General features: G+C 37.9%; 1 protein-coding gene across 1 annotated transcript; it reads right to left on the bottom strand.

Annotated features, from left to right (window-relative positions):
• Positions 1–2674: 2674 nt before the first annotated feature.
• LOC116907373 (olfactory receptor 145-like) lies at positions 2675–3619 on the bottom strand. Its single transcript, XM_032910326.1, is given in 1 exon segment — positions 2675–3619. A coding segment is annotated over 1 exon segment (945 nt).
• Positions 3620–18258: the final 14639 nt, after the last annotated feature.

Here is an 18258-nt window from a genome sequence, read left to right as displayed (position 1 = left end):
ACACATGGTATGCACTCATTGATAAGTGGCTATTAACCCAAATGCTTGAATTACCCTAGATGCACAGAACACATGAAACTCAAGATGTATGATCAAAATGTGAATGCTTCACTCTTTCTTTAAAAGGGGAACCCTTGGCAGGGAATAGGGAGGCAAAGTTTCGAACAGAGGCAGAAGGAACACCCATTCACAGCCTGCCCCATATGTGGCTCATACATATAAAGCCACCAAACTAGATAAAATGGATGAAGCAAAGAAGTGCAGCCGACAGGAACCGGATGTAGATCTCTCCTGAGAGACACAGCCAGAATACAGAAAATACATAGGCGAATGCCATCATTAAACCACTGAACTGAGAATGGGACCCCCATTGAAAGAATCTTAGAAAGGACTGAAAAAGCTTGAAGGGGCTAGAGACCCCATATGAACAACAGTGCCAACCAATCAGAGCTTCCAGGGACTAAGCCACTACCCAAAGACTATACATGGACTGACCCTGGACTGCAACTGCATATGTAGCAATGAATATCCTAGTAAGAGCACCAGTGGAAGGGGAAGCCCTGGGTCCTGCCAAGACTGAACCCCCAGTGAACGTGATTGTTTGGGGTAGGGTGGTAATGGGGGTAGGATGGGAAGGGGAACACCCATATAGAATGGGAGTGGGAGGGGTTTGGGGGATGTTTGCCTGGAAACCGGGAAAGGTAATAACAATTGAAATGTAAATAAATACTCAAGTTAATAAAGATGGAAAAAAATCTTGTAGAATCCAGACTCAGATGGAGACCCATTCCATTGGTCTTTCCATTTTACAGAGGTAATGAAAGCAGGAAGTGATAAGATCAAGGGACTCCCATCTAATTCCTACTGCTGTTTCAGCTGACACTAAGCAAACATTGACTAATTTTTCAGTACACAAAAACCATCGTCCCTCCCATTGAACATGAAACATTTTGTTGTTTAAGATTTGTTGTTTTGTGAATTTTACTGCAAATTGTTCATGGAACCTAGGTTAGTTTTAAAAGAACATAGATTGAGCTTCAGAGTAAAGGAGAAGGAAGAAAAAGCTTTCTGTTGTTTGATTTCACCAAAGTTTTTTTATATGACTTATTTATATTCATTATTTTCCCTTGAAATGCCTCAGGTCAATATTATATCAATTATTCTTCACACAACTTTCTTACATAGCATTTATCTCTTTTCCAAAATCATTCCTTTTCCTCATCAAGAATTTTGCTGCCTCTAGATCTCTTCTAGGCTCGCCACCCCCCCCCGCATATATGTTCTGCAGGCAACCCTGTCTTCACTCAAGTCACCTGCCATCTCTTCAGAAAAAGCCCTTTCTAACACCCAGCAAAAGAAATAAGACAGTTATTCTCAGTACAGTTACATTTTTCCAAGACTTTATGTGTCATTTTCCCACACAAATTTAGACACAAAAATTCATATTTTCACCACCTTACTAACCTGTAGTCATATACCATCAGTTTATATTTGCTTTTTAATATATTCCATCATTGTATATAGAAATTGTAAGAGGTTATTAAAGAAAAAATATAAAATGGAAAATACCAAGTGCTAATGCATGGTGGAAATATAATTTATTTGACAAAAAGACAAGATGCCTTTAACAATAATTAGTAAACTTGCTTAGACAAACCCTTCTCAGTGAAGACATAGAAGACCCTAATATTCACTCACCCACCCTCAAGACCATGAGGGAAAAACCTAATATATTTTCCCTGTATCCTGTATGACCTAAACTACTGGTTTATTTTCAGTCTGAAAATACAGGAATCGTAACAGACTCATCAACTTCTCTTTACCAAACTGATTTTAGGCTCTACAGAAAAGAGAGCAGTAAAAAGGACATTTCCTCTTGGTCCTTCACCATTTGGAGAAACAAAGGACCCTTCAAAAATGAAATCTACAAATGTCTCCAGAATCTTATTAGCTGAATAAATGAACTGCTGTCACTAAGACTACTGAAATCAGTATTTGTAGGGCACTGCAACATAAGACTTTTGAAGCCTTGATTGTACTCTGATCAAAGATCCCACACATGTGCTTAAAGCATAGATCAATGAAAGAGTACCTATGTACACACACACACACACACACACACACACACACACACACACACACACACACACCACACACACCCTGGTAAATACATTTTAAAGGAGTGCATTTAAATTTTTTTCAGGACTTTACCATTTTTGAGTATAATAACACTCAGTGTACTGTTCTTAAATCCTTCTGAATTGTAAGTCTAGAGTGTATTGTACTAGTTGGTGGCTGCAAAACGGTGTTTGTTCACTTTTCAATACTGAAAACAGATACATAAAAATTTGGAAAATTACACAATAAATTTTTTTCTCTACCCTAAAGAGATGATTGGTTAATCATCCTTTGCTGTCTTCTGAAATTTTCTCCCTAATTAACTTAATTTTACATAACGTTAAACAGTTTTGATTCCAAAATATACTTATCATATTTATTTGGATTTTGAGTTATTTTAGTTGTTGCTACCATTAAAGTTTCGAAAACTGATCAAAACGAGGGCTTTAGGCTTATAAGCAAAAGCTCTGCCAATGATCTATTTCTCTAGTCCTTTCCCTAATTGTAAACATCACATATCATATGATTTTACTCTCATAACAAGTAGAAATTCTTCTTAGGCAAACATACCTTTTTTCAAAGTTTTTCTCATTGCAATGTGGACATCCTTATTCCTTAAACTGTAGATGAAAGGATTCAACATTGGGCCCACAATGGTATAAAAGATGGTGGATATTTTATCTTCATCCACAGATGCACTAGAAGGCTTAAGATACATGAATGCTAAGGATCCAAAGAAAATAGAAACAGCTATTACATGGGAACCACATGTACTAAAGGCTTTTGACCTACCCTCTGCAGAATGGATGCTGAGGATATTGGAAAGGATCAAAGTATAAGAAATAAAGATAGTCAGAATGGGCACTGTTACATTAAAACCCACAACAATGAAAACCACCATCTCATTGATGGAAGTGCTTGTGCAAGAGAGCTTCAGGAGGGGAGGTATGTCACACATGTAGTGATTGATGATGTTGTCATCACAGAAGGTGAGTCTCAGCATACAAATGACGTGTGCCACGGCACCCACAGATCCCATCACAACTACACCCATCATCATGAAGTGGCAGACCCGATGGGACATGGTGACCTGGTAAAGCAGGGGCTTACAGATGGCAGCATATCTGTCATAGGCCATTGCTGTCAGAATGTAGCATTCATCAATAACAAAGAAGGCAAAGAAAAAGAGCTGCGTCATGCACTCAGCATGAGAGATGATGTTCTGCTTCACAAAACTCACCAGCATTTTGGGAGTTATGACAGAGGAGTAGCAGAAATCAACAAAAGAAAGGTTGAAGAGAAAGTAGTACATGGGGGTGTGCAGGTGAGGATTCAAAACAATCAGAACAATCATGCCCAGGTTCCCTACCATGGAAACCACATAGATTCCCAGAAACAGGAAGAAAAGAGGCAGTTGGAGCTCTGGCTGTTGTGTCAAGCCCAGCAGGATGAATTCTTTCACCAAAGAATCATTTCTAAAACCCATTCTTCCTTAGGTCATATCTGTAAGAAGAGTAAAATTAGTAACATTAAAATGAAATTCCAGCCGTCTTCAACCTTCCACATTAACATGAGATTAAGAACTAGAGTAGAAGAACAAAATCAGTATTATGTTTTTTGTGACTTTGCTGTCTATATCCTATGGTACAGAACAAGCCATAAATATATTGTACTCATTTCTTAAGAAATAATATTCATGGAAGCAATGGCCTCTGGAGCATCTCAATTCTACTTCTACCTTAACCATTTACCTCCTCCTTCAGGCTTAGTGGTAATCTCAAAAGAGAAGAGACAAAGCACATCAAAGGCTCACTGTCTTCTTCAGAGATAGTTAGGTGGAGAGCAAATCATACATCCAATTGAATATTTACCTTTGTATATGTGATCTCAGAAGAGACCTTACTGACTCTTCTGTACTCTCACAGAAGGGCAAGTACAAGTGACATAGATGAACTGTAAAGGTATATAGTCCAGGTTACTAAAAAGACAAAAGCAAAGACCAATAATCCTTCTTTTCTGTTCTTATTGGTTTAGCCTTTTTGGTGGTAAGAAAAATTAATTTTGGAAAGGATAATCGAGAGCTGTCATTCTCCCAGGTTCTGAAAAGCCGTATGTCTGGATAATGATTTCTGGTGTTTGCTTTTTCTACAATCTTTTATCACTGAGGTTGGTAAATAGCACCTACTGATGTCACAAGAGCCAACTGGTAATGACCCAAGAGGGATTCATGAGTTGATAATCTTAAAGGCCTGAGTAAAATGTGAAAATGTAATGTTTCCTAGTTATTTACCCCAGAGATCAAGCTTTATAGCCATAGTACTTACAAATTAGTTAATAGTAATAACAGTTATTTAGAGGTATACAATATTTTGTTGTTGTTGTTGTTACTCTTTGAAATTTTTATAGACACATACCATGTGTTTGGATTAAATTCACCTACGATTTTTCCCTACAATTCTCTCTCCTTCTATTGAACCACTATTCCTTCACAACTTCATCTGTTCTTTTCTCTTATTTTATTTTTGTTATTCTTATTTTTAAAAATTTTCCCTATAGAGTCTATCAGTACTGCCAATATGTGTATAAGTGTAGGACTACTCACTTAGTGTAGGTTGCCTCTCAGCGGCTGCAGTCTGGAAGAAAAAAATACTATGTTTATCCTACAAACCATTCACTACAAATATTTCCTCAGCTAGAGATGGAACTTCAAAACCACATCATCCCTTCCTGCTTGGAGCTTGGCAGGCTTAATCTTACCCGGCTCTCAGGGATACTGTTGCAACCACTGTGAGTTCATTTAAGCAAGGAACCAGTTGAGTCCTGAGAACATTGTTATAATGCAGTCATCCAGCACATCTGGAAATTACAGAATTCATAGCCCTGCTTATCTTAGGTCCCTGTGACTTGCGAGATAAGTGTGGAAGTCCCATTTAAGAACGAGAATTTACAGTCTCTTATTTTCTACCTGTTGACTATTTACTACTGAAAGAGGCATCTATGGTGGAGGTTTTTAAGATTCACTAATCTATGAAAATAATGGAAAGTCATTAGGAGTCGGTTTAATGCTCAGTCTGCAGCAGAGAAACAGTCATGGATACTTCCCCAGGACCTGTGACCTATATAGTCTTCAAGAACCATGTTAAGTATAAAAACTGCCTGTATTCATGCATGAAATCCTATCAGAAAGTGTTTAGTCTCTCAACATTTACACACATATTTCACTAATTGATATGTTCTACCAGTTTGGCTGTTAATGTAACTCTCATGATTCAAACCTGGGTAAAAATAAGTATTATTTTTCTCTTTTGATAGAATATATAAACTTTTAGCATTATAAAAGTTGGACAATACCAGATTTACCCCACTTCTTACACAAGACATGAACAATTTTCCAGTAATGATACATGCTGCTAACTCTTTAACTCCACAGAAGGCCTGAGAAAGAACTTTCAGGGAAAAATTCATTTCTCATCAACCTTTGAATCTTGCTGAGGAAACTGAGTGTCTATAATGACTTTATATAATGCAAGTAGAATTATCATAACTTCTCGGGTCTGCATTTTAGACTTAGTGGTTCAGAGTTGGGGATTGTATGTATGGATATGTGATCTAAGTCCATTTTTTCATGTATAAAAGTGAGTTCAAAACAAAACACATAGGTACACATAGAATTTTTTAAAAGACCTTGACAATAGGGAGGCCAATTCTAGGTAGATACAAGAACTTAATTTCCTTATATCATGCCTTGAATATGTGGTGTCTTTTGCAGTAGGGTATAATCATTCATTTGGGGTCCTCAAGAGCATTGGTAGGTAATAGCCTGGAATATTGAGGGTTGTAGAAAACTAATAGAAAACAATTCTAAAATAGATAGTCCATTCTTGGTTCTGGGTTTTTATTTATTAGCCTCTAATATCTATTAGAAATAATCTTTCTCAATTATAGGACAACACCATTTAAATTCTTTATACATGAGTATATTTTAGGAAGTTTGTACAATACGAGGTTTACACATGACTTTCTCCAGGTTCATTAGAGTTAGCTATCCCTCTTCCAACTCCTCCTCTACTGTTCCTTTCTAAATCCTGATTCCACCTTCATGGTGTTCTCCATTACTCACATTCTTTAAATTACCTGTGATCCACTTTTTGAGCAGTCTGCAAATAAAAAAAAGCATGAAAACCTGTCACAATTACATTGAGTTCTTTATAATTTTCATCACTAGATGAAATTTTATGTGTTCTATAATAATGTCTATTTTCGTAGATATCACACATACTTCTTAAACTAAACCCATAATGTCAAAGTGACATTTTTTTCATGGTTACTTCTGAGGCACTTAAAGCAATTAACCTGATATAGTTAGGGGTTCTCTATGAGTCTGTGTAAAAAAATGTTTCTAACAATACATACATACTACACAGAATATTTGCTCCATAGGCTAATAACTAATAGAATGTTACTGCTTTTCTTTATAGACAAGATGTGAATGGGGATGAAATTCAAAAAGCCATAGGTATCTCCCAAATGAACAAAGTAAACTCTAAATCAGAGTTACTAAAGCCAGGAAAAAACTATAGATTCTATCCCTTCTGGTCACACTGATATTCTGGAAATGCTGAGGCGTCCTAATTTGTTTTTCATGCACCTGTAGCATAGATGGAGATCAGAGGAAATTTTGTAACAGTATAGTATAATAAGGTCTGAAATGCCAAAATCAATGTTCTCTTCCTTTTGGAATGCCATTGGGGCTCATCAAAAGTTTGTATTTTTGTGCCAAAAATATCTACAGCACTTAGAAAGTCTAATATTGTCAGGAAGTACTGGGGAAATGAATAGCTCTGGAGAGGGAAGTAGTGTGAGTTGCAGAAGCAATTATAGCAGGTAACAGAAGACAAGCTAAGAGTCAGGACAGTGAAGTAGCAATGAAGAAGAAGATAGCAAAAGGAAAGGAAGGTCCCTGAAAAAGGGGTAATGCTATGAGCTGTTATGATGTAGTAGATGATTATGGTAGATAATTGATGATAGGTAAGTAGATAGAAAGATAGATAGAAAGATAGATGGATAGATGATAGATAAATGAGAATAAAAGTGAGAATTCAGCAAGATTTATCATAAAAAAAATACAAGAAAAACAACAGCAACAAAAATCACCAAGTCAGTAGCCTAAGGGATAACTACATTATGCTGTTGCCACAAGCAGAAGTTAGAAACAGTGAAATTTTGGCAGATTTTCACATTCAGTCTTGAACAACTGGATATGAAAATACTGGTTTGAAGTAAAGAAATGTACCAAGACTAAACAAATTCAGAAACAAATGTTAGAGTATGAGAAGAAACACATGCCATTTCTCTAGACAATGAAGCGCAGGATTGATGAACTCTATGAAAGGACAATAAAAAGCTGAAAGAAAAAAAAAGTAAATGACCCAATTGCAGATTTTCTATTTAGATATGAAATAAAATACAGCAACCGCTAACATGAATCTCAATTATTCCTGACTCTCCAAAATTACTAAGGGACCAAAAATTCCTTAGGGCAAACTTGAAATGTGCCCTGCAGAACATACATTCCTTGAAGTCCCACAGTGATTGGGATTTGATGATTCATTAAAATATATTGCATATAAAATGATAAAGAATATGTTTGTTTGGTTAGTTTTATTTTGCTTTTCACTTTTAGTTATTTCTCTTCTCCAGGAGAATACAAAGTACTCCCAGCACTGTGAAAGGCAGTCAGTAGGAGTGAAGCTTTTAGTTAGGTACTAGCTGGATACTCCATGTTCAATGGCATAAGAGTTATCAGCAGTAAGTTCTTTATATCAGGTTGTTGACGGAAGCCAAAGCCTTGGTAATAGTGTATTATGTTTAAGGTTAAGGGGAGTCTATGGGACCCATTTAACCACCAAGTTAACAAGATGTAATCATTCCTAGCATTAGAAGATTTAGTTGGTTGAACTCGTTGAGGTATTATCTCCCCCATTATATTGTGGATCCTTCTAAATTCCTTTCCTATGTTCTTGTGGTTTGAGTATGTTGGACCCTCATAGAATCATGTGTTTGAATGTTTGCTCCATAAGGACTGGCATTATTAGGTTGCAGGTACAACCTAATTGGACCTTATTGGAAGAGGTGTGAGGTTTTTAAAGGATTTTTTGTCACTGTAGAGACAGGGCTCTTATGTCTTAAATGTTCAAGCTATGCCACTTATGAAACAAATCCAGCCCCTGCCTGCTGCCTGCAGATCAAGATGTCAATCATGTCGGCCTACATGCTGCCATGATTCTTGCAATGATGAAATGGAGTGAACCTCTGAAACTGTAAGCCAGAACCAACTAAACATTTTTTTCTTGTTAAGAGGTGTCTTGGTCATGGTATCTTTGCACAGGAATAAAACCCTAAAGCAGACAGAAGTTGGTACCAGGAACTGGAGCATTGCTGTGATAGACCTAACCATGGTTTTGTTTGGTTATGTGGATTTGGGGACTTTTTATTAGAAAACCAATGTAATGCATTAAGTCCTGCTTTACTGGTGGTAATTTGAAGTGGGAGACTGGTTCAAGAAGTTTCAGAGAAGTATATTTTTAGTCTCTTGCCTAGAGATTATTCTGGTGATATTTTGGTAAACAGTGTGACTCCCTTTTGCATTTGTCCTAAGAGTCAGTCTGTCTGAGGCTAATGTGAAGAGGTTTCTATTACACAGGCTTTTATATTACACCTCTAAACAACCTAGCATAGACTCTCTCCTGTGGTTCACTCTTAGGAAAAGTGCTCTGATCAAACATAGCAACCTGAGATAGAAAAAAATACAAAATTTATAGTTCAAGTATTAAAGGAGAACCAGAAAGTGGAACGGAACTAAATTCTGTGTTCAAGGAGATAAAGAGAATAAAGTTACTAAATGGAACTAAGGAACTAAGTTCCTAAGCAAGGCAAGACCTTAGATAAGCTTCCATCTTCTGAAAAGAATGTTCTCTAAGGGACACTGCCATCTATTGTAAATTTACAATGAATTTGCAGTTGTACAAGAGATACTTACATCACATTAGACAACTATTATCACCTAGTTATTGTTTATGCATTTGCAGTTGTAAAATAAATGTTTGTATGTATATATGCTGTATAATATATATATATATGCATGTATATGTGTGTTTGTGTGTATGTGTATGTGTGTAGTCATTAGTATGACATGGCTATTGTTTATGCATTTGCAGTTGTACAATGGATATGTATGTATGTATATATATTGTATTATGTATGTATGTATATATGCATGCATTTGTGTGTGTGTCTGTGTGTAGTTATTACTATGACCTGGTTACTGTTTTCATTTGAACATGATTATGTGTCAAGTTTACAAGGAGTTGATTATGATGACAATTCTCAGTTGTCAACTTGAATATATCTGGAATAAACTATGAGCCAGAAATGGAATACATAAGTGATCTAGATTTTGAGCCAAGAAGACATCATGCCTTTGATCTGAACCTTGAAGCTTAAATACATAGGCTGTTGATCCAGGTTAAATGACACATGTTTTTGATGTGGATCAAAAACCTTTAATCCAGATCTTGAAGCCTAAGATCCATGAAGTTCAATAGTGGTGGTAAATGCTTTTAAGTCCAGAACTTGGTAGACAGGTCTCTGAGAGCAAGTTCCAGGACATCCAAGCTTAGGCAGTAATGAAAATCATCAAGAACAGATGGTATGATGGTGAAAATATAACTGAACAATGGGAGTCAATTTTAAGCCACAGCATGAAACAGAACTTGGCAGCTTTGGACACACGTTTCTGGTTTTAGAAGCAGGAATGAGCTTTGCCTGCAACTAAAGAAAGCCTCTGAGATCGTGAATGTGTCAAGAGTAGGCCTGCATGGAGGCCCAGAGAGACCATTCAGTGAAGGAAACAAGGCTGTACCTTGTGGTGGCAGCCAGACCAGGTAATGTGTAAGAGTCACCCATGCGGTAATGGTTTTGAAGGTATGAAAATGTCAGGGAGAGAAGATGAGGGTTAGCACTGGGAGAGGCCAGGAGAAGCAATTGGCAAACATGCAGCTTTAGTATCAGTTAAAGGCCCAAGACTGAAGGGGCCATGTGAAGAAGTTGAAGCTTGGCACTATGAAGAGAACCTATGAGTAGCTATTGGTAAAAGTGCAGCATAGTTACAGCAGAAGAACCCATCATTTTGAAGATGCCAGTACCACGGGATAACCACCAAGAACAGCAGCAGCAAACATTATGTTCAAGAAGCTGAAGGTGAAATGTGAGTTGCCTTGATTACCCCAAGAGGTTAGAGATGCCAGAGTCATACAATATCTATTGAGGATAGCTGCCAACATGGAATGGAACCAACCCAAAAGAAAGAAGTATGTTGCAATCAAAGATGAAGTGAGTTGGAGATCTGATGAGCAATTTCACATTAGACTTGGAGAAGCACAGTTCGGAGTTTGTGAAGCTGTTTTTTCAGTCTTTCTTTAGCCCAGTAGTTTCTCACTATGCTCCTTTCCCTACATTTTAGAATGGTAGTGTATAGCCTATGCCATAACATGTTGGAAGTATGTGATGTACTTTTTGATTCTGACTTATAAGGGATTACAGTTAAGTGATTGCATGAATGTGTTTGGACTTTTAAACATTGTTAGAACTGTGATAGACTAGGAGCACTTTTGAAGTTAGACTAAATGCATTACACATTATGCAATAGCTACAAGATTATGGAGGATAAGGATTGGAATGTGGTTGTTTGAATAGGTATAAACACCATGGACTTGTGTATTTTAATGCTTGGTCCATCAGGAGTGGCACTCTTAGGGGGTATGACCATATTGGAGGAGGTGTGGCCTTGTTAAAGGGAGTTTGTCTCTGAGGAGGTAGGCTGTGAGGTCTTAAATGCTGAAGGTATGTCTACAGTGAAACAAAGCCAGTGCCCTTCAGCAGCCTGCAGATCAGAATGTAGAACTCTTGGCTCCTCCAGCATCATGGCTACTTGCATGCTACCATGCCATTCTTGCCATGACGATAATGGACTGAACTCCTGAAGTCAAGCTGGCCCCAATCAGGTGTTTTATATGCTAAGAGTTGCCTTGGTCATAGTGAATCTTCATAGCAATAAAATCCTAATACAGAAGTACTCAGAAACTGCTACCATGGTAGGTTTTCACAGAACTTTTAAAAAAGCCTTTGGTATTAGTTGCCTCTTTGCTTGAGGTTAGCCACCACCACCTTAGACTGTTTCAAACCTTGAGTGTTAGTTGTTCCTTACCATATTATGTGAGAATGTTACTGTTCTTTGATTAGATCAACCCTCATTCCTTAGCCAATTCTTTTTTATTTTTACTGGATTTTTTTATTTATATTTCAAATGTTATTCCCTTTCCCGGTTTCCTGGACATAAGCCCACTATCCCTTCCACATCCCCTTCTTCTATAAGGGTGTTCTCCTCCCTGACCACTCCCCTTCCAGACACACACACACCCTGACATTCCCTTACACTGGGTGGTACAGCCTTGGCAGGACCAAGAGCTTCTCCTTCCATTGGTGCCCAACAACGCCATCCTCTGCTACATATGGAGCTGGAGCCATGGGTCAGTCCATGCATTGTCTTTGCATAGTGGTAGAGTCCCTGGGAGCTCTGGTTGGTTGGCATTGTTTTTCTTATGGGGTTGTGAGTCCTTTAGCTCCTTGAATCCTTTCCCTAATTCCACCAACAGTGATCTTGTTCTCAGTTCAATGGTTTGCTGCTAGCACCTACCTCTGTATTTGACATGCTCTGGTTGTGCCTCTCAGGAGACAGCTATATCCAGCACCTGTCCACATGCATTACTTAGCTTCATCAATCTTATGTAGTTTCGGTGGCTGTATTATATGTGCTGGATCCTCAGGTTGGGCAGGCTCTGAATGACAATTCTTTCAGTCTCTACTCCAAATTTTATTTCCATATCTCCTTCTGTAACTATTTTTGTTTCCCCTTCTAAGAAGGACTAAAGCATCAGCATTTTGGTCATCCTTCTTCTTGAGCTTCATGTGGTCTGAGAATTGTATCTTGGGTACTTTGAGCTTTGGGGTTAATATCCAATTATCAGTGAGTTCATACCATGTGTGTTTTTCTGAGATGTGGTTACCTCACTCAGGATGATATTTTCTAATTCAATCCATTTGCCTTTGAATTTCATGAAGGCATTGTTTTTGATAGTTGAGTAGTACTCCATTGTGTTGATGTACCATATTTTCTGTATTCATGAAAGGGATCTGGGTTGTTTCAAGCTTCTGGCTATTATAAATAAGGCTGCTATGAACATAGTTGAACATGTGTCTTGTATGTTGGAGCATCTTTTTTGGGGATATGCCCAGGAGAGCAATAGCTGGGTCCTCAGGTGGTGCATTGTCCAATTTTCTGAGGAACCTGCAGACTGATTTCCAGAGTGGTTGTACCAGTTTGCAATCTGACCAACAGTGGAGAAGTATTCCTCTTTCTCCACATCTTTGCAAGCATCTGATCTTGCCTGAGTTGTTGATCTTAGCCATTCTGAATGGTGTGAGGTGGAATCTCAGGATTGTTTTGATTTGCATTTCCCTGATGACTAAAGATGTTGAACATTTCTTTATGTATTTCTCAGCCATTTGATATTCCTCAGCTAAGAATTCTTTGTTTAGTGCTGTACCCCATGTTTATAGGGTTATTAGGCTCTCTGGAGTATAATTTCTTGAGTTCTTTGTTTATTTTGGATATTAGTCCTCTATCAGAGGTAGGACTGGTAAAGATCTTTCCCCAATCTGTTGGTTGCTATTTTGTCCTAATGACAGAACAGAAGCTTTGTAGATTTATGAGGTCCCATTTGTCCATTCTTGACCTTTTTTAAAATTAGATATATTTCTTACATTTCAAGTGTTATTCCCTTTCCTGGTTTCCTGTCCATAAGCCACCCCATCCCCCCCCCTTCCCCCCCATACAGGTGTTCCCCACATCTACCCCTCTTACCGACCTCCCTGCACCGACATTCCCCTGCACTGGGGGCCCAAACTTAGCAGGACCAAGGGCTTCCCCTTCCACTTGTGCCCCAACAAGGCTATTCTCTGCTACATATGCAGCTGGAGCCCTGGGTCAGTCCATGTATAGTCTTTTGGTGGTGGTTTAGTCCCTGGAAGCTCTGGTTCATTGGCATTGTTGTTCTTATGAGGTTACAAGCTCCTTCAGCTCTTTCAATCCTTCCTCTAATTCCTCCAAAGAGGGTTCTTTTCTCAGTTCAGTGGTTTGCTGCTAGCATTGACCTCTGTATTGGACATGCTCTGGATGTGTCTCTCCAGAGAGATCTATATCCAATCCCTTTCAGGATGCACTTTTTAGCTTCATTTTGGTCATCCTTCTTCTTGAACTTCCTGTGGTCTATGGATTACGTCCTGGGTAATTCGAGCCTTTGGGATAATATCCACTTATCAATGAGTGCATACCATGTGTGTATTTCTGTGATTGGGTTACCTAACTCAGGATGATATTTTCTAGTTCATTCATTTGCCTATGAATTTCATGAAGTTATTTGATAAACGAGTAGTATTCCATTGTGTAGATGTACCATGTTTTTTTTTAATCCATTCCTCTGTTGAAGGGCATCTGGGTTCTTTCCAGCTTCTGGCTATTATAAATAGGGCTGCTATGAACATAGTGAAGCATGTGTCTTTGTTGTATGTTGGAGCATCTTTTGGGTATGTGCCCAGAAGAGTTATAGCTGGGTCCTCAGGTAGTGGAATGTCCAATTTTCTGAGGAATCTCCACATTGATTTCCATAATGGTTGTACCAGTTTGCAATCCCACCAACAATGGAGGAGTGTTCCTCTTTCTCCACATCCTGGCCAGCATCTGCTGTCACCTTAGTTTTTTATCTTAGCCATTCTAATTGGTGTGAGGTGGAATCTCAGGGTTGTTTTGATTTGTATTTCCCTGATGACTAAGGATGTAGAACATTTCTATAGGTGCTTTTCAACCATTCGATATTTCTCAGCTGAGAATGTTTTGTTTAGCTCTGTACCCCATTTTTAATAGGGTTATTTGGCTCTCTGGCGTCTAACTTCTTAAGTTCTTTGTATATTTTGGGTATTGGCCCTCTATCAGTTGTAGGATTGGTAAAAATCTTTTCCCAATCTGTTGGTTGCCATTTTGTCCTGATGACAGTGTCTTTTGCGTTACAGAAGCTTTGCAGTTTTATGAGGTCCCATTTGTCGATTCTTGATCTTAGAGCATAAAACATTGGTGTTTTGTTCAGGAAAATTTCCCCAGTGCCCATGTGTTTGAGACTCTTCTCCACTTTTTCTTCTATTGGTTTGAGTACATCAGGTTTGATGTGGGGTCCTTGAGCCACATGGACTTAAGCTTCGTACATGGTGATAAGAATGGATCGATTTGCATTCTTCTACATGCTGACCTCCAGTTGAACCAGCACCATTTGTTGAAAATGCTATCTGTCTTCCATTGGATGGTTTTAGCTCCTTTGTCAAAGATCAAGTGACCAAAGGTGTGTGGGTTCATTTCTGGGTCTTCAATTCTGTTCCACTGATCTATCTGCTTGTCTCTGTACCAGTACCATACAGTTTTTATGACTATTGCTCTGTAATACTGCTTGAGTTCAGGTATAGTGATTCCCCCAGAACTTCTTTTATTGTTGAATATAGTTTTCATTATCCTCGGTTTTTTGTTATTCCAAATGAATTTGCAAATTGCTCTTTCTATCTCTATATAGAATTGAGTAGGAATTTTGATGAAGATTGCATTGAATCTATAGATTACTTTTGGCAAAATGGCCATTTTTACTATATTAATCCTGCCAATCCATGAGTATTGGAGATGTTTCCATCTTCTGAGATCTTCCTCAATTTCTTTCTTCAGAGACTTGATATCTCTCAACATCAACAGATTCAATTCCCCAATAAAAATACATATACTAACAGACTGAATACGTAAAGAAGACCCAGCATTTTGCTGCATACAGGAAGCACACATCAGAGACAGACACTACCTCAGAGTAAATGTCTAGAAAACAACTTTACAAGCAAATGGCCTGAAGAAACAAGCTGGAGTTGCCATTCTAATATCAAATAAAATTGACTTTCAACCAAAAATCATTAAAAAATGTAAGGAAGGACACTTCATATTCATCAAAGGAAAAATCCACCAAGATGAACTCTCAATCCTAAATATCTATGCTCCAAATGCAAGGGCACCTACGTTCATGAAAGAAACCTTACTTAAGCTCAAAGCACATATTGCACTTCACACAACAACAGTAGGTGATTCTTGATCTTAGAGCATAAGCTGTGGGTGTTCTGTTCAGGTAATTTTCCCCAGTGCCCATGTGTTCGAGGCTCTTCCCTACTTTTTTCTATTAGTTTGATTATATCTTGTTTTCTGTGGAGGACCTTGATCCACTTGGCTTGAGATTTGTACAGGGCAATGAGAGTGGCTGGATTTCCATTCTTCTACAGGCTGACCTCCAGTTGAACCAGCACCATTTGTTGAAAATGCTATCTTTTTTCCATTGGATGGTTTTATCTCCTTTGTCAAAGATCAAGTGACTGTAGGTGTGTAGGTTCATTTCTGGGTCTTCAATTCTATTCTATTGACCTACCTGTCTGTCTCTTTACCAATATCTGATACTTTTTATCACTATTGCTCTGTGATACAGCTTGAGGTCAGGGATAGTGATTCCCTCAGAAGTTCTTTTATTGTTGGGGATAGTTTTCACTACCCTGGCATTTTTGTTATTCCAAATGAATATGCAAATGGATCTTTCTAACTCTATGAAGAATTGAGTTGGAATTTTGGTGGGGATTGCATTGAATCTGTAGATTGCTTTTGACAAAATGGCCATTTTTACTATATTAATCGTACCAATCCATGAGTCTGGGAGATCTTTCCATCTTCTGAGATCTTCAATTTCTTTCTTCAGAGACTTTAATTTCTTGTTCTTGATTTGTTCGAATTAATTTTATACCCAGCCACTTTACTGAAGTTGTTTACCAGGCTGAGTAGTTCTCTGGTGAAACTTTTGGGGTCCCTTAAGTATATTATCATATCATCTATTAATAGTAATATAGTAATAGTGACTTCTTTTCTTCCAATTTGTATCCCTTTAACCTCCTTTTGTTGTCTTAAAGCTCTGGCTAGGACTTCCAATAATATATTGAATAAGTAGGGAGAGAGTGGGCAGCCTTGTCTAGTCCCTGATTTTAGTGGTTTTGCTTCAAGTTTCTCTCCATTTAGTTTAATGTTGGCTACTGGTTTGCTGTATATTGCTTTTACTATGTTTAGGTATGGGCATCGAATTCCTGTACTTTCCAGGACTTTTATCATGAAAGGGTATTTTGTCAAACACTTTCTCAGCATCTAATGAAATGATCATGTGGTTTTTGTCTTTGAGTTAGTTTGTATAGTGGACTACATTAATGGATTTCCTTATATTGAATCATCCCTGCATCCGTGGGATGAAGACTACTTGATCATGATGGATGATCATTTTGATGGTGTCTTGGATTTGGTTTGCAAGAATTTTATTGAGTATTTTTGCATCTATATTCATAAAGAAAATTGGTCTGAAGTTATGAGGCTTTTAATAACTGCTTCAGTTTCTTTAGGAGTTATGGTGCTGCTTGGATGGTTTATCAGATCCTGATTTAACTTTGGTATCTGGTATTTGTCTAGAAAATTTTCCATTTCCTCCAGACTTTCCAGTTTTGTTGAATATAGGCTTTTATAGTAGGTCTGAAGATTTTTTTAATTTCCTCAGATTCTTTTGTTATTCTGATTTTGTTAATTTGTGTACACTCTCTATGCCCTCTGATTAGTCCAGCTAAGGGTTTATCTATCTTATTGATTTTGTTAAAGAACTGTCCAATCAAGGCCTTGACCTAACTTGTGCCATCCACCACCTGCATATGGACAACAACCTACAGACCAATGTTTTTCTTTATCTGAAATTTGCTCTATACCAGGCTGGCCTTGAGTTCAAAGATCTGTTTTGCCTCTGTTTCTTGTGATTAAATGCTTATACCACTATGCCTGAACCTAAGATTATCTTTAATACCTTTTCACAAGATCTTTATAAGTTCTGGATTACAGTTCATTTAAGTTATATTCAAATTGACCAGCAAGAATAGCCATTAAAATGAACCCCTTGTCAATTTGACATCAATCATATCTCTATCCAAATGAAAAGAATAACTAAGTCATAATGATGCCTAACATGATATAACTATCCCTTGTTCAATTGTAAATTCATAAACAAATTTACCTAGGTAGGACCCTGCACCAAGGTCATTACTCCCTTAATTCCATTTAATATTCTTGAACAGAGGATTTATCTCCATTCCATTTCCTGTCACAACTTTAATCTTTGAACCCTACATTTTGCATTTTACCTTGTTCAACTTGTAATACTTGATCAAAATTCTCTTCACAAGAGTTAACCAATGTACAGAGTCTATGCCAGGCTTTTTTGAGACTCATTCAATGTAATTAATCTGAATCTCTTCACGCACACTCATCAGACAAAAGTAAAAAGCAGCCAGATTCTTCCACAAAATATCACTAGAATGATCTCTAGGAAGCATAATAAAATTCTCCTCTAAAACATTCTGAGGCAAGTCTCCACAGTTTACATCACCCTCGATACAAGTGTCTTCTGCACTCTGGCTAGTATGGCCCATGAAGCCTCATTTAAAGCAGTCCCATGCTTTCCTAATACAAAGTCCTAAAGTTTATATTCCTTCATAGAAAGGAATGATCAGGTTTATACAAGCAATAACCCAGTCCATGATCATCATGGTAGGGAGCATGGTAATGTGCAGACAGATTTGGTGCTGGAGAAACCAAGAGTTCTACATCTTGATCCAGAGGCAGCCAGAATGGGAAAACCTTCAGCAGGCAGCCAGAAAGAGGGACTGGATCACATTAGCCAGACTTGACAAAATATGTAAGACCACAAAGTCCTGCCTTCATAGTGACATACTTCCTCTAGCAAGGCTATACCTCAAACAATTTGGCCACACCTCCTAATAGTTCCATTTCCTAGGAACTGTTCAAACGACCATATTCAAACCACCACACTAGGCTTACTGGGAATCTCAAAGGCAGATAACATATACTGTAGG

Source organism: Rattus rattus, chromosome 8, assembly GCF_011064425.1.
Source record: "Rattus rattus isolate New Zealand chromosome 8, Rrattus_CSIRO_v1, whole genome shotgun sequence".
In the NCBI taxonomy this organism is placed as follows: Eukaryota; Metazoa; Chordata; class Mammalia; order Rodentia; family Muridae; genus Rattus; species Rattus rattus.
The sequence above is the reverse complement of the archived record's forward strand: the minus strand, read 5'-3'. Positions and strand labels throughout refer to the sequence as shown.